We start from the raw sequence: 13,232 nt of genomic DNA, 5'->3' as shown, positions 1-13,232 counted from the left end.
AAAAATACTATAATTTTAAAAAATAGAGCGAGAGAGTAGAAATGCATAAACTTAGAAAATGCAAATTTTGTGGGAAACCGTAAAATTCATAATGAAATTGAGATAGTATCAGTGCATGCTGTCAAGTATCAGTGTATAACATTTAATAAAGAATAAAACATAAGCTTGACATACACTTTTAAGCCGATGAAATCCCATGCGAAGATGAATTTGTTCACGTAGCATAATTGAATTTCGATCTTTGGTTTGCAGGAGAACATTGATCTATGTCGATTTCTGCACTTTATGGCATACTGAGATTTGAATTGATATCTTTGATGAAAACGTTGTTATCACTTTTTTAAGAGAAACGCTGAGAGTAGAATGTTTTTTTTTTTTGTTTTTTTTTATAAAATATATAGATTTCTTGCTCTAATTACATCATGTAATGTGTGATATGTATGGTCTTGTATCCACGCAACCAGGTCAGTATTAAGGATTACTTTGTTCAAATTGAACGGGTTTCTGTATTAAAGCTATAAACTTCACATTAGTTTTATGACTTAATTGGACATTTAGAGACAAATTACAGTTCAACATAACGAATCTTGTAAATTATAAGAAAGTATTAAAGTTGGGACATACTACATATTGATATTGTATCTCAAGGGATATGCTTTATCATGAAAGTTATAATTGTATATCTCCCTCTTTTGTTTTAAATTGTCACATTTAAATTTTACACTATTTGTGTGCTATTTCTCACCAACTATTGTGATTTATATGTAATTATGTAATGAAAAGTGTAGTTATGCAAGATCTTGTTAGACATGCCTCAAAACTTTCAAAATATTGCTTTTTAATACATAGATCTCCTTAAGAAAATAGAAGATATTGATGGTATAAGCCATTGTGAAACTTCAATTATGTTATTAAAAAAAAAAAGGAAAATTGATTTATTTTTGTTGCAATTGAGTAAATACCCTCAATGGTAGCATATAAACATACACTTTTGATTAACACAATTAAAAAAAAAAATTAAAAAAAAAAAAAATTAAAAAATTCACTTATAGAGATGGAAACTAATTATCCTACATTGAAGAAGATCAAAGAGGATAGTGGAAGATGACTAAGGCTTTGTTCTATTTAGCTGTATTTTTTTTTGTTTTGCTCTATTTTACTAACATTTGTTTTACTCTATTGGCACCTGCTCGCCTATTAACAAGTGCTTTGCTTTGCTCAGTATAAAACTGTAATCAATAATTAATAGTCAATACAGAGTAATTATTAAATTAGCAACAATTAATTAATAATCAATAATTAATTAATAATACATTAACTTTTAAATGTGAATGGCCATACAGTGTTAGTGTTATATGAATTACTCTATTACAGTTATATGGGTTACTTATTTAATAATATGGGGGTTACACTATTACAGTTATAGGGGTTACTTATTTAGTAAAATAGGGTTACCGTGTCAGTGTTGTAGGGGTTATGTACATTGTTATGTAAGGGTTACTCAATAAGTGGTTACATTGTCTCTATAATAAGGGTTAATTATTTATCAGTGTTATAGGAATAATTCCGTTTTTTAACAAGCGACCACATGATGTGGCCAGTCGCATAGAAAACACGTTATTAATAATTAGAATAATTAATAATCTTGTTTTCGAAAAATGAAAATATTAATCTTAATTTTAAATTAGTTGGCGTAGGATAATGTTATGCTTGCTACTCTCTTACACCATATGCTTAATTACGTAGTAGTTTATTTTTTAGCTAGCTTGTCTTGCTGGATTTATGTATAAACCGACCAAATTGTTTGTATATATTACGGTATTGATCGAGTATTGTTTCTTTAATTTGTTTATATGTAAGCTGTTCTACATGCAAGGTCTTTTCATTCATTTCAAATACTATTATAGTGGATTTGATTGATTATATAACATGGATTCAGCTGGCGTATTGTCACACGATATATGACTATGTATGCGAGTCAACTCTTGCCAAGTCCTTATAAGTTATTTTTGTTTGATGGTAAATATTGGCAAATTCGGTTTTCTATATGTGCTTAATCGGTAAAAATCAATAATTTTAAAAAATAAATATAATTGGAAATTAGTTAAAAATAATTATTTAGGAAAAATAATTTTAGTTGATCAGTTAAATTAATACTACATATAAGTTCAGTAAAAATAATCTTAGTTCAGCAAAAATAATTTTAATTCAGTAAAAATAAGGGGAAGAAAATTGGACCTTAATTAAAGGTCTCCATGTAAGTGTTTATCCTCGTAAGTATAAACAAAGAATTGCGTGTAGTTTAAATTTGTTAATTCAATATTCTTAATATGTTTTTTGGTTCATATGAGCCACTAAGGCGGGGAAGAGAATCGATCCCAGGATCACCTGAAATTGGGAGGGAAGCTCTTACCAAATGAGCTACCCCTCACTCTCATATTCTTAATATGTAATGGTTAGATTGTGTAAATTCTTAAAATACATAAGGATACAATTGTAAGAAACCTTTTGATTTAATTTGTACTTCTTTTATCAGTAAATTTACAATAAATGCGTAAAACCTTATGTAACGAAAGGGTAGATGGAGAAATTTTCTCTTTTCACAACCAAGGATATGCATTAGCAAACAATGTGCATCATCACTTTCAATTAAGCAAGGTGTTCTAACGTTATACCATGCACATGATAAAGAAAGAAACTCAAAAAAAACGGTTGAAGTGGTCCTTTCACCCTGCTTTTACAAGAAAAAAGAAAGGAAAACTGGAAAAGCTATTGTAATAATGTGATTTTGATGTGTCAATTACTCAATTCATTTTTTGTTTTGTTTTTTTTTTTTTTTTTTTATGTAAAATGTTATACATAGCTTTTAGGGCTACATATAATTATATATAAGCATTAAAAACACACGAAAAAATGAGTATAAATTTAGGAAATCATAATAATATAAACACTAATTACACTGATTTACGCGTGTTTTTGTCACGAATTTCTAATTTTATACAATTTTCAAGAGTGTATTTAATGTTTATATATAACCCAATGTTACATATAACATTATCCTTTTTTTATTTACGTAGTATAATTTTTTTTAATGTGCTCCCAGGTATAGCTAATAAATCGGTACTCGTAGAATCGTAGTTCACATTTTTCAGGGTCAATAATGTAAGGCATATTCAGTAATTATTGTTTTACTTTACAAATTATGCATGCCTATTTAACAATTAATGTTAAGCCAAACAAATAAGTCCAAAAAATAATAATTATGTGTATTTAATATGAGTAACAAAGAAAGGCATAATAATTAATAAGAATTGAAAAGTGAAAGGGAAATATAATGTCGTAAAGAATTTAGGCATGCATGTTAAACAAACTTTCTCGCTTTTAATTACATTTGCTCATACAATAATTCAGATATTTTGGCTTTTTCTTTTGCTGATATCGACTGTACAGAATCCATCATTTTATGATTGAATACTTGTATTTTGTAAAGAGTGTGAATGTGTGATAGAAGAGTAGATCATACACGTACATATAGATTTTATGTGGAAAGTATAAAGAAAATTTACAATTATTTTTAGGATAATCAAAGGATAGATCTCGTTATATTGAGTTAAGACGAGCACAATATAATGATCTTGTACAAAAACATTGTGCACAACTAGTGGAAAAAGTGCAAGGAGAATACCCTTCTCGATAGTGATATCCTATCACAAAATTTTCTTTGATTTCTCTATATCGAAATTATCGAGTTATATATTCTTTTAATTATCACACTCAAAGTTAGCGGTATCCAAATATTTTTTTCTTTCATCAATCAATAATACAATACATAGCTCGCTGTATTTTTTTTTTTTTTTTTTTTTTTTTTTTGGGTAGAATGAAATTATATTAAATAGATCCTGGATAAGAACGTCTCAAACTTTATTAAATTTTGGTATATCGAAATTTACCTATAAGTATCACCTAAAAGAGTACTTGAAAAATAAGCATTTTCTTGCATGGATAAGTATTCCTTTACTTGCAACTAAAGTCACACTTGTGTAAATGCATTGTCATTGCTTACAATAGCTTTCAGATAATGTTTTGCTGCCTTAGAATGAAGTAATCAGGAACTATAAAATCTGAAAATCTTTGGGACAAAGAGAAGTATCATCCAAAAATCTAATCCCATGTGAATTTAATCAATAAAAAGCGGTGTTTTAGATTTCTTTTTTCATAAGAAAACAAGACTTTTTTAGGTTCTGATTCTTTATCAGCTACTTCTTCTTCCAACTTTTTTTTAGGAAGGCTTAAGCACATGTTTCATTTTTTGCTGCATGATTAATTCTTGAGCAACTTCAGGGAATTTAGCTATTATCTCATTTACAAATTATTATATGAAGTGATTTGAGAGAGAACTAATTCGAAATCAACTGTAAAATATATAATAATTGCATCTGGTTCAATCCAAAAAGCTATCTAATTCACACATAATTCAAAATTCGCAATGTTAATATGTTATTAGTTGTGTTTGCCGATTTGCTAATAGATGTCACTCCATATTTGATAATTGAGACTTCATTGAATGTTAACTGATGCTATTATTATCAAAAACTTATGAGAGGGAGAGGTACTAGTACAAGCATACAAGATAGAATTGTCAAGAAAATTTACGCCAAATACAAAGCCTCATTGCATACCCACCATTTTATTCTGCAAAATTAATTTACTCTGACAAAGAAATACAACATACAAGGTCTCATCTATGTAGGTATACTTCTGACTTACCTAAAGACACGGTGAGAGCTACAACATTGCAGCTGCTTCCTTGTCCAAAAACCACTTCAGCTCTCCTTCAGGAGACACCATTTGAACAGGCAGCATGTCAGAGCTCTGGTCTCCACTCAGTGCAGTCTTCACAACTGCTGCTTTTCCACTTCCGCAAACTACAAGGGCAATGTTGGCCGAGGAATTGATTACAGGGAAGGTGAAAGTGATTCTCTCTGGTGGTGGTTTCGGGGAGTCATTGATAGAGGTAACCCATCTCTGACTCTCCTTAAGAAGAGGGTGACCCGGGAACAAAGAAGCAACATGTCCATCAGGACCCATACCGAGGAGCATGACATCAAATTTTGGAAAACCACTTGTCGGTGATGTTGCTAATATGTTTGTCTTTACCAGTTGTTTGAGACCAGCTTCATAATCATCAGCTGCGCCTTCAGCTGAGAGTGAGTCATTAATAGCATAGACATTACCAGGGGGGATAGGAACCTGGGAAAATAGAAGGCAATGAGCAACAAAGCACAAGGAAAGAAAATACACTTTTATCAATCACAGCTAAACCCTGTTCCTGTTCTGTATATGTTCCTGATTCTTCCAGCATGACTAGCAAACTACTAGAAGTAAATTTAAACCATCAGTTATTAAGATGATTATAGTTTTATGCCAAATCCTCTGCAAAAAGTATAAGAATTCCTCTGCCTCTCATCCAACAAAGAATTGTTTCTATCTCTAAGAAAACTTACTGTTATATTGACTGTATACTTGCATTTCTTACAAGCTCCTGCCCATTAATTAAAAAAAAATATATATATGAGGAAGTATGAGTAATCAGTTTTACAAAGTTCATATACGTGTTTTTTTTTTTTTTTTTTTTTTTTTTTTTTTTGGGGGGGGGGGGGGCTTTCATAAATCTTCCTCTGCTCTGCCCCTGGACCAACAAATTGGTAGGCTCTGTGTGTACATGGGTGTGGCTATTTTTTAAAGATTCTGTTCATAGATAACACAGAAATGAGAGAATTAGTGACTGGGTGAGACAATAGTGAGTGCACGCAGTGTGTACATGACTTGTAATTGTTATATGAAAGTTATTGGCTAGTCTTGTGAATGGCTTAGAGAGGTTTTAAGCTTCTTCTCATGCTTTGAAAGGAGTTGATTCAGTTTCATCTCTAATGCTTGATTAATTGTAATACTTTTGCAGACTTTATCATACCTAATTCTCAAGCAAGATCCATTTACGTTACCTTTCTATCAAAGATAACAAGGAAGCTACACACAAGGCCAAGCTACCATCAATCTGAATTTGCTTAAGATGTTGAACTTTTCCCTCAAGCACAATAATCGATTAAAAAAAAAAAAAAATCAAAATCTGCAAATGAGCAACTGAACATAAATCTAATTAATACAAAAAATTTTTGCTAAAGACAAAGAATTCAAAGTATGGGCTGACAATAGAGCCAAAAAATTATAAGCACCAAGTCAACAATACTTGTCACCAATATGCAGTCATCTACCTGAGGAAAATAGTAAGTTTGCAATTCCCTCTACTAATAGGTACTACGAGTGTTATCATATTTAACTGCATCACATGTATTTTACAGAAACTTTCAAATCAATATTCCAACCAGGTCAAGGTTTATAAGCACTAACCAAGCAAGTCTTGGTTTGTTGGCCAAGGCTATCGAGAAAAGAATATATCTTTTAATTTATTCTGATGGTAGCAAAAAAAAAAAACTCCAGCATTCTCTAACTTAATTGTTGCACTTTCATTAGTGGAATAAGTACAAGCTGCAACCTTTTTATATTCTGTTCTCTAATTATAGCTCTTTGATTTATACAATTAGTGTTAAGGCAAGCCAAATCCAAGCCTTTGTGCAAGTCTTCTCTCTTTTTCTGGTACAAGAGAACTTGCTAGAGTTAGACAATCTTTCAGACCTGTCTGAGTTAAAATACGCTGGTTATAATTTGGCATTGACCACAAAAAGCTATTCATTCATCAGACTATAGAGTTTTTAAAAAGCTCCTTTCTACGAGTAGTTTACACTACATCTAATGATTAATGTTGAACAAGCATAATACTTTTAACTTATCTAAGCCAATATCTTTAGACTGTCAATTGAGCAGACTTTATCCAAGGTATAATAATTGAGGAGGACTCCCACCGATATGCAGTATGCCTAAAACTCCCATAAAAATTAAAGGATAATCCAGTCGATTTCTATTTGCAGTTTTACCATCAAAATATAGTATGCGACCAAGAATTGTAGGGTCTCGAAAGAAAAACAATAATGAAATGAAGCACTCTGTATTATAAATAAGTCAATAAGCCAATAAGCCAATAAGGACACAACAAACCTACAATTGATTGTTCTTCAAAATAACCCTTCCAAAAAAAAGTGACAGTATGGTTTCTGACAGCTTCTAAAAGAAATTTCGAAGGAAATCTCTACCTACATACTCGATATTTGGCTATGACTGAACACTAATTTCAGTATTCTTGGATTATATTTAAATTCAACTTCAAAAATCTACTACAACGTTGAGTCCTTTAAAGCAACAAGAGACATCATATTACTCATATAGCAGTCGAATCCTCAACATCAGTTATCAGTCAGTGAAAAAAAGGGTGCTATGACACAATGTAAACCTCAAACTAACTTAGCTTCAGACCAATTGATAAATCTAGTACTGTAAATAAGCAAGTGCATTGCATAGAAAATCATGCTTCATCATTCTACAACATCAACCAAAACCCGACTTCTCTTTTCTACAACCCTACAACAAAATCCTTAGCCACAACAAAGGATTATACCTGATTCATTCTCATCACAGCAATAACACCAGGAAAATAGCACATAAAACTCCCAAATACAACAAAACCAAATATCTCATTATCAAAAGTATAATCACATTATAATTTAATAGTGCAATCATATAATTGATGAATATATACTAATTCAAATTAATAAACAAAAAAACATACCTTAGACAAGAAACCATCATAGGCAAGCTTGTAGTTACTATCAGGATGATCCTTTGGAACAACCCTCTCATCAACCCAAAACACATGCCATTTCGTCCAATCAATTGAATCCACGTATGGAGGTTCTACCAATTTCCTAATTTTCAACAATGATAATACCCATTAAATTAAAAATTAGAAAAATTTAATTTTTTTTTTTTTTAAAAAAAAGTCAAAATTACCTGAGAGATTTGATGAGAGAACCCCCAGAAACAACAACAGTAAAAGCGCCTCTTTCATTGACAAAATAATCTGATAAGTTGGCAGAAAACTTTGCTAATTCAAAGGCAACTTGTTCTTCAGAATCGAGAACATCGACATTGGAATAATCCTTTTCAGATTTCGCCATTAAAGCTGATTTTGGTGTGAAATTTAAGGAGCTTTTTGAGATTGAAATTGCTGGGAATCTGAGAGGAAAGTTTGAAGATTTTACAGGGAAATAAATTAGTGGGTTTTTCAGGGGAGATTGATTAATTTGTGAGAATCTAATGGGGGTTGTTTTCGTTGTTAAGTGGGAGAGTGTGTGAAATGAAGATGCCATTTGTTGTGAATGAGCGGATTGAAGGTCTGAATAGACAAGTAGCTGGTTTGGTGAACAGCGGATTGCATCACTTGAACCGCTGAAAAGGTGAGCGTTTTCGAAGGGATGATTTGGCAAAGTGGCAACAATATACATATATGAATATACCTGAAAATAAAAACTATTGTACAAAATCTAATCTAATCTAATCTAGAAGGCATTTTTGGAGAACATTCGGAGCGTCACGTAAGAAATATACTTATTTCGACCGATAAGAAGAAAAATTTGTATTTTATTTTTGAATTAAAAAATTATGTCGCCACCTAGATAAAAGTAACGAATTAGATTTGATATATTTAAAATTTCAATGTCACGTAGATTATAATCCACGAATTAAATTATATTAATGAAAAAAAAAAATATAAAAATATAAGAAAAGATAAATTTATTAATTCAATACTACGAGTATAAGAAATCAAAAAAAATATACTAAGAAATATTAAATGATAAACGCTTATAATAAAGTTTGATACCTATCATTATAAGATAAATTTTGATAGTATTTAGGATAAGAAATACAAATTGTTCGTTAATTATAATTAAATTAAAATTTGTGATACATCATACGACACAAACAAAATTTCGTATCAATAAAAAACCCCATCAAGCGAATTGAATTTTGTGTTAATTTTTAGTCATCAATGGCCAGGTAATTTTTAGCTTAATCTTTAAAATCCTATGTTTAAATTAGTATTTCTAATTATTACTTACATTGTATTAATTTGGGATACTCAACGATTATATGTTTATGTTTTATTTACTAAATTTTTACATGCAAATCTAACAAATCATACGACACGAATAAAATTTCGTATCAATACAAAACCCCAACAAGCGAATCTTGTGTTAGTTTTAGGTTATCAATGTCCGAGTAATTTTTAAAATATTATGTTTAAATTTATATTTGTAATTATTAGTTACATTGTATTTATTTAGGATACTTAACGATTATTTGTTTATGTAAGGACATACGATTAGATGTTGTATACTTAATATGTGGATGACTTTGATTTTTTTTTGGAGATGATGAAAAAATTCCAATGCATAGATTTGATTTATATCGCAACAATTTTTCATTTATTGGCAGATATATTGATTTATTTTATATAAATGTAAAGATTTAATTTATATCAATTTCAGTTTGGCTAACATTTCACGGTTCAATTTATCCATTGATGTAGTAGGTTGGTTGTGGACGAGGTTGGTGATTCTATCGAAATAAAAGATATGGCAAAACAATGAATAATGATTTAGGATTTAAATTATTAAAAATTTATCATTTCACATTAAAGATTTTATATAACGGAAAAAATATCATATTTACAATTTATTTATATTTAATAAATTCATTATAAATTATAGTAAAAAAAAAAATAAAAAATTAAACTTCGTAATTTTGTCTGAAATTATTAAATACAATAAATCAAATAATTAAAAATCTTATATGAAAAAACGTGCATCGCACGGGCTTCCATCTAGTTACAAATATAACTGCACCTCTACGTTTAATATTAGCAACACTAAGCAAAATTTGGTATAATGGTAAGTTTTGTCATCTCACAATCAAAAGGTTGTCGAATCAAATCTAGTAGTATGACGTTTCTTTTTAGTTGTAATTTGAACTTAAGAAAACCTAAATACTTAATTAGACTTATGTAAACTTATTAGGCTTGAAATAAATAAAAATAAGCTAAACTGAGCAAACCCTTAAATACACCCATTTTTCGTTTATCTCGATTTTTCAGTACCAAATTCGATCCAATACGAAAATCCAAATTTTCAATGCGATTCAATTTGATCCAAATTGATAATTTGATTTAAATTGGATTGAATTTCAATTTCACTCAGAATAATAGACACCCCTAAATTCTATCTGCTTGTGAATTAAGTTCAAAAGATAATTTAGATTTGTATGAATAGGTAAGAGGCCAAGGGTGTAAAAACTAAGCAGTACGTTATAGTACGTGTAACATGAGATTTGATCAATTAATAAATAGACTAAGTAGGTTGATATATATATAATCACTTATAATAAAATAAAGTACAAATGAAAGAAAAAAAAGTACAAGCTTTTTGGAAAAAACATTAAAATCATAATGAAACGAAGATAGTATGAATAATTACATACTATCAAGTATAAATGTATGTAATATAACACTAGTTTTTAGGTTCGGGCAATGCTCTGAGTTACCACCTTAATTCCATGATCGAAATCTTTATTTGTATTTAATTTTAATAAAATGATATGTAATATGATAATAGTTTAGTGGCTAACTCTATATTTTTAAAACTTAAAGTCAAGGGTTCAAATCTTGTACCGACCATATTTTTTTAATTATTAATCATCGATGCAGCTTCCTTGTCTAAAAACCACTTCAATTCCCCTTTAGGTGAAACCAATTTAGCCGGTAACATTGCTAAACTTTGGTGTCTATCAAACACTTCATACACAACTCTCGCCTTTTCCTCTCCGGTGACCACGAAAGCGACATTTGAAGCACTGTTAATCACCGGAAATGTCATGGTAATTCTTTGTGGTGGTGGTTTGGGGGAGTCCATAATGTAAGTAACACATGTTGTGTTCTCTTTTAGTTGAGGATGGTTTGGAAAAAGAGAAGCAATATGTCCATTATAACCTAAACCTAATAGAATGAGGTCGAATTTTGGGAAACCTGTATTATTTGATGTTGCAATAACATGGCTCTTCATTAGTTGTTTGAGACGCGATTCATATTCAACTGAGGCTGCCTCAGGTAAAAGTTTGTCATTGATAGAAATTATATGATCGTCAGGGATTGGTACCTGAGAGAGTTCAAAGATATAGTCTATGAAAAATACAAGTTGGAAAATAAAACGAAGGACAATATAAATATAAAATGCAAGTCATTATACCTTAGAAAGAAATTCATCGTAAGCAAGCTTGTAGTTACTTTCCGAGCTATCCTTGGGAACAACCCTTTCATCAACCCAAAATACATACCATTTTGACCAATCTACTGAAGATGATGGCTCCATCATATTCCTTCAATTTTGGTGTCCAACAAATCAAATTGAATAATATATGGTCAGATTCAGATATGAATTAGACGTATATTTCTTCCATTCTTTTTTTTTTTTTTTTTTATTACAACAATTAATTTTTGATGTTTTATTTAATTTACACAGAGTTTTTTCGACCAACTATTGTGATTCTTATTTAACTACACATTTTTCGTGGAGAAGAAAAATATATCACAAGCTTTAATTTATTTTCAATAATATTCATATCATCATAATTTAGTTACCTTATAGTTTTGGCATAAGAATCTCCGGATAAAACAATAGTAAAAACACCTTTCTCCTTTACAAATTTCTCTGACAAGTCACCAATGTATTTGCTTAATGATGTAGCCATCTCATCTTGAGAAACAAATATGTTAACATCGGCTGAACCCTTATGAACTTCTATTTCCTCCATTGAAGCTCTTTTCATTCTAAAAGTTAACACTTAAATCAATCAATCAATTAATCAAAGCCTGGCCTTAACCCCATAAGTGGAGTCGGCTACCAAGTTAACACATAAATAAGTAAAAATAAATCTTTGATGATTGAAGATTTTTAAATTAATCATTTGATCACATCACTATCGATCTTGACCTTTGTATTCTACTAAATCATATTTTGTGTCAAGGTTAATATATCAAGATCATAATAAGCTTAAATAAACGTACTTCGTGTACTAGTTAACTTTTTTTTCTTTGAAAACAGTGTACTAGTTAACTTTAAAGTCATGCATCTAATTAAATAAATTAAAATAAAAGTAAGATTACTAAAAGATCCCCTAATTGGCCTAATACATACCTTAAAATTATAAACAAACTTATAATAACTGTAGTCATGTTGATCCTTGGAAAGAACCATCTGATCGAGGCAAAAGTTTGGGAAGCCATTGTTTTTGATTTTTGTTTTTTTTTTAAGAAGATTAAAATTAATTTACTAAGATGGTAGAAATTGTGAATGGTGGGCTTTCACATATATAACCTTTTTCTTTGCAAAGAACAACCCATGAGGACATGAAGGTGGTGAATGCTAAAGTTGGATTTTTCCTTGGTAGAATAACTAACATTAGGCTTTTGATTCATCTATTATTTGCAAGTATATTCGAACTTGTGGTCGATATATGGCAATTGTTTAGGCTCGACATTTTGATATTTGGTTTCATAAATAAATACATGACAGGTAAATGCAAGTGGAATCATTCAAGTAGTTGTGGTTATTTTGGATATATTTTTCTCAATATATATCACACATACATTGATACATAAATAAATTTTTAACAATTTGTTTGCCTAAGTTTGGGCATATCACATACATATGGAACATGTAGTTTCTCATGATGTAGATATTTAAGGGTGATAAATATCATAAAGGAGTACAAACCGAGTATGATTACTCATTTGACATCCAGCTACCCAATAATGTATGATAAACTACAAGCCAAGATTTATACAAATCTAAAATAAATTATTCCAATAGGTTGTACGTTAAGTTACATGGCATATTGATTTAGTCATTGACCTATTCAGTATTCTTTCAGGAGGAAGGATATATATGATCCCCTGCTTGCAATTTTAAAATTTGTACCTTCATGTGGTTCAAGCTAGTAATTTATCAGAAAACTAGGTTAGTCTCGTACAATGCACGATTTAAACAATAATTTTATTTAGTTTTTTCTAATTTAATTTGTATGTAATACGTATTTAAGAAAAACATAATAAATTGTGTGCCTTCTTATTAAATAAATTGAGTTATAACAAAAGATATGATGTTAAATACGGAATACTAATCATATAATATACTATACACTTCATATTTTAAATATAATTTAAAACT

General features: G+C 29.9%; 1 protein-coding gene across 1 annotated transcript; it reads right to left on the bottom strand.

The window, feature by feature from the left end:
• Positions 1 to 4,517: 4,517 nt before the first annotated feature.
• On the bottom strand, positions 4,518 to 12,455 carry LOC110728110 (probable 6-phosphogluconolactonase 4, chloroplastic). The gene is made up of 6 exons (XM_021907751.1): positions 12,201 to 12,455; positions 11,645 to 11,833; positions 11,253 to 11,382; positions 7,963 to 8,363; positions 7,742 to 7,877; positions 4,518 to 5,250 (listed from the first exon to the last, which is right to left on the bottom strand). Exons 1-6 carry the CDS (start codon positions 12,287 to 12,289, stop codon positions 4,786 to 4,788), a joined length of 1,410 nt encoding a protein of 469 aa, XP_021763443.1. The 5' UTR covers positions 12,290 to 12,455; the 3' UTR covers positions 4,518 to 4,785.
• Between the last annotated feature and the right edge of the window lie 777 nt (positions 12,456 to 13,232).

Source organism: Chenopodium quinoa, unplaced genomic scaffold (genome assembly GCF_001683475.1).
Source record: "Chenopodium quinoa cultivar QQ74 unplaced genomic scaffold, ASM168347v1, whole genome shotgun sequence".
NCBI classification, from domain to species: domain Eukaryota; kingdom Viridiplantae; phylum Streptophyta; class Magnoliopsida; order Caryophyllales; family Amaranthaceae; genus Chenopodium; species Chenopodium quinoa.
The sequence above is the reverse complement of the archived record's forward strand: the minus strand, read 5'-3'. Positions and strand labels throughout refer to the sequence as shown.